Below are 4,289 nucleotides of genomic sequence, written 5' to 3'. Positions count from 1 at the left end.
GTTTCCGAGAACACCCTAACGTGGGGTGTTATCCGCAGTCCCCCCGAATGGTTAGCTTAGGATGAATTGCATTACCCTTTTCACTGTACAATGTGGCCCTACTACTTGAGATCAATTGCGCTTGGTCCCACAAGACGTAATTTGTATTGGATCCCCACTAGTGTGCGCACCATCTTTCCCCCTACTACTACCACCTCGAAGTATACCCTTCTCCCCCAACCTTTAACTGTAGACCTCGCGGAATGCATGTTGTCAGCCATCTTCCCAGAAGCGATGTTTTTTGTCACAGCGGAGTATCCCGTATATATAAATTAGAGCTTTCCCCCTTATCTTGTAACCTCCTTTCCCTCCCCCAACCCCCTCCATTTTTTTTTTCAGTTACGCCTCCTGTTGTTTTTATGCAGTCTGCTGGAACGAATGAAGATTGGGATGGGACCAGGCCTTGCCTATGTCCTGTGTCAATTTTTGCCATTTCAGTTGAGGGTGTGATCGTGGAGAGCGTGTTTTGCCCCACCAGTCCTTAAGATTCCAGCTGTGAGAGCCTTTGCCCGCCCAACAGACCCCAGCCTCCTTTTTGAGTCTCAAAGACTTGCTAACTGTGGTCAACTCCCCCAACCTCGCTCCATGACGGATCACAGGCCTTTCACCCCTGTCGGCTCGGTCTACTCTACTCGTCAACAGGATGGTTTCGGGGCTACGAGGATATCTGCAAAGTGCACAGGTAAGGCGTTTGCCAGTTTCCCGGCCAAATCTTCGTGGATGGGTATCGCTTGGGTAAATTGGAGCCATGTTTTGAAACGCGGTTCTCCTCCACTTGCCCATACAGATTAATTTCATAAGCCGCCGACGCGAGGAGCGGCCATTGAGCTCCGGGTAAGAAATAGGGTGCCGGCGTGGTGCGCGCGGCCAGGAGTCACCTTTTTCAACAAGCATGAGAAGCTGTCCGTGGGCGCTTACTCTGAGCAACTAAGCATGAAGGAAGGCGGCTTCCACCAGGGGCACTCACCACTGGAGGGCTGCAAGTGGAATCTGCAGTGACACGTTAGTTTCCTTACACACCCACAGCTCGTCACTGCTCGTAAGATGCCCCCAGCCATGTGTCCAGATATTAAGTCGCGCCAATTGAGTTGCCGGAGCCGCGCGGCATTCCTTAACTTTACATGGGCGATGGCGGCCGGAAAGGGGAACACTGACAACCTCGAGCAGGTTGTTGAAGACGAAGTGCCAAACCACGTTCAACAGGGATGGTCAAGCTGAGCTGGGTTCTTAGATGACGGGCGCCTAAGAATTAGTTAATTATACATTTATTCGAATTGAGTGCATGTTGTGTGTGGAGCCTCACACACATGTGCCGACAGGAATCCGAGCTTAAGTGTAACGAAGAGAACCATCCAAGTTACAGCGCATTCTTCAGCATTCTTGGGCAATGTTTGTAGATGTCTACACTGCAAGGTTCGGAAGCGCCGTCTGTTGAAGCGCTTCAAGACCTTTATAAGGCCCAGGATCTCGGGTCCAAGTTTAGTTCCCTCTACTCTTCCTCGCCTGCATCCCTTCCAAGCAAGCAAATCCCAATGGAAGTATACGGATGTATTGATATCCCAGTCCCTATTCCAAGACGTGGGTCTGCTCATCCAAATTTGGTCTATCCCTATTCACTACCCTTCGCTCGACACTTCTAGTCCTACGGCAGATACGATCGCCTTACTCTGGTAAAAGCATTACCCTTTTTAGTGCCCGTCACGTAGTGCTGACAACAGCTTCTCTCCGTGATTCCGTTTCTACTGTCCATGCAGATTCAATGAACTTCCCAGCGCATTGGGGGGATAATCAAGTTCAATTTGAAGGCGAAATGCTGCCAGGTACTGCCCGCCATCGTCGGGAATGCTGGGTCGAACGTGGCGCGCTGATAGCCTCAATCATTAGACTTATCCAATGTAGGCGCTGTCGAAGCACCTCACAAGAAGAAAAGCCTTCCGCACGCATCTGATATGTACGGGATCCCGCCGCCGTGGCATGCTATTGTCCGAACACCCTCTGTGGATACGGATGGAGGCATGAACACCCACCAAAAAGGCTCCAGTTCACTATTTTCGACGCCGCCAGCTCTTATCAGTGGAGAAAACTGGTGTCAGTCTGGCCTCTTAAGCCCCCAAGAGATAAATTCTCCCGAATCGCAACATCTGGACTCAAGAATGGCGTCATCTTACCGCCCAATGAGTTTCCCCCTATGGACCGAAGCCCAGTGCTTGGCGAGCCCTATGACTGAGCTTTCCGCTACGCCGTCTTCGGCCTCAGTCTCACCACAACTGTCAGGCGTAAATGGCGAAACTCGCGGGAGGTCCTACTTACCCCGGATCACCGTCCAAACAAGCTTTGGTAACACCAAAACTTTATCGGACCGAAAGGAAGGGGTTGGTTGTGATCTTTCCGGAGTATCTCGTCCATCTTCCTCTCCTCTGGTTTCCCCGGGCTTTACTTTCGAGCTCACGGAATCCTCATCACCTTCCACCCTTGCCTTGGGAACCTACCGTGGCAAGTCACTTCCTTGCGTTAATAAACCGATGGATTGGTATATGACCTTGGATGACTTTCATTGGCTCGCGTCCGTGCTCTCTCCCAAGCGCCGTCCTAACAAGCGCGAACCCACTCCTTCGGGAACTTGCCGATTCTGCGATGTCATCTGCGCACGAGCCGGCAGCCTTCAACAACACGTCGTGTTCCAGCACCGTCAACGAATTGCCCGGAAATACATCGGGAACGATCATTATAATCAAGATCTGGCATTGGCGTTCACCGTTTTACAATTAGATGCGGATAGCGAGTATGAAGATATGTCAAACACAGACACCAATATGGGAGGCCGCAGGACCACCGAGGAAGTCACTGAGAGTGAGGTATTCCGCGCGGCTCTTGCAAACGGCCCCGTGACCTCAATGGCCTCATATCCACATCTGGTGGCTCGTTTCCACAGGTTCTGCATGGCCGAAAAGTGGAGAGGGGTCCATTGCAGTGCATGTGGAATGCTCGTTCAGAGGAAGCTGAATCTTAGTGAGCATCAAGCCAAATGCCCTGCCATCCTGGGATCTCAGGCAGCCAAACCCAAAGGGCCAGGCCGCAGCGTTCGTTCTGAAGATAACAACCAATGATGGTTTATGAAATCGATGGATTGTAGTTCTCGTCCTTTGTCAAGCTGTCATACCATCAGCAAATGTACATCTCTGATGCTCAGCGGTCGGGGGGGTGCGGGACATCAATGACAGCATTCTCAGCAAACCCTATTGTTTCGGCTACAAGAGCATTTCAAATCCAGGATGATCATGGTGAATATCATTTCGGTAAAGGTCTCTAAGGCACAGGTGGACAAGCGCCAATCACCATTCAAGGCTCTCATGATTCAGCTGTGCAGAGCCGAGCATGATGACGTTAGTTGTCAACCTTCACTGTCACGGCTATTTGGTTCACGATTTCAATTTGTTTCCCGCCTCTGCCGCTTCCGCAGTTGCATTCCGAACTTGGATGAACGTTGGACACCATCCACTTGTTCCAATCGCTTAGTCCAACTTGTCCTCCGGCAGTTTAGCAAGCAAGAACCCATTTTCTAACACGTCAAAGGCTAGGATTTCAAAGTTCGCATATATCGTTTAAGTATCCTCCGCTAAGGTGAAATTTCGCTTGTGAAGGGGACGTGCCACGTAGACTTTCTGTCAGGTCATGGTCCAGTGCGAAGGCTCGCTTGTGAGGGCACATCTACCTATGAAGTATTATATGAGTATATGAGCTACCGCAGCTAAAGAACGCAAAGGCCGCGTACCTGTTGCGCTGTGTAGTATCCTCGCTTAGGCACATAGAAGATTACCAATTGGGAATCATTGGTCGCAGAGTTAGGTACGTAGAGATCAGTAGTATACCGAGCTAGGCTATGCATACAGTCCCCACATGGACTATGACTCGAGTGATGGGCAAGATCCGACTCCATAGCGGGTGGGCGCCATTTCCAATCTACCCCTCTGTCTTGCTCAGTGATATCGACGCCGGAAAACTCCTTGGGCCAGTCAGCCGGGCGCTATGAATCCTCATGCTCAGGGGATCACAATTAATGTGAATTCACCTTTTGTTCGTGCTCGACAATTGTCTCAATACCCAGCCGTGTTTCTCGAAGAGCGGTTCAGATCAGAACATGCATGTTGGGGATCGTCATACCGTATTCACGAATCACTTCTGCTGTTGAGGATTGCGTACAACTTCAGTATACCCGCGTTCGTGGTTCCCATCGATAAGGACCTCTTCAG

The 4,289-nt window shown here is 50.7% G+C and overlaps 1 protein-coding gene across 1 annotated transcript; it reads right to left on the bottom strand.

The window, feature by feature from the left end:
• Positions 1-381: 381 nt before the first annotated feature.
• On the bottom strand, positions 382-1,245 carry EI90DRAFT_3107762 (uncharacterized protein). Its single transcript, XM_039062626.1, has 3 exons — positions 1,007-1,245; positions 515-917; positions 382-453 (listed from the first exon to the last, which is right to left on the bottom strand). Exons 1-3 carry the CDS (start codon positions 1,095-1,097, stop codon positions 447-449), a joined length of 501 nt encoding a protein of 166 aa, XP_038907401.1. The 5' UTR covers positions 1,098-1,245; the 3' UTR covers positions 382-446.
• Between the last annotated feature and the right edge of the window lie 3,044 nt (positions 1,246-4,289).

Source organism: Cantharellus anzutake, assembly GCF_015039405.1.
Source record: "Cantharellus anzutake strain C23 chromosome Unknown EI90scaffold_383, whole genome shotgun sequence".
In the NCBI taxonomy this organism is placed as follows: Eukaryota; Fungi; Basidiomycota; class Agaricomycetes; order Cantharellales; family Hydnaceae; genus Cantharellus; species Cantharellus anzutake.
Note: the sequence above shows the minus strand (reverse complement) of the source record. Positions and strands in the feature narration are given on the sequence as shown.

Coding starts and splice junctions, on each gene's coding strand:
- EI90DRAFT_3107762 (XM_039062626.1), bottom strand. CDS start 1,097: ATGGCTGGGGGCATCTTACGAGCAGTGACGAGCTGTGGGTGTGTAAGG. Junction 918..1,006: donor CCACTTGCAGCCCTCCAGTG/GTGAGTGCCCCT, acceptor TTGTTGAAAAAG/GTGACTCCTGGCCGCGCGCA.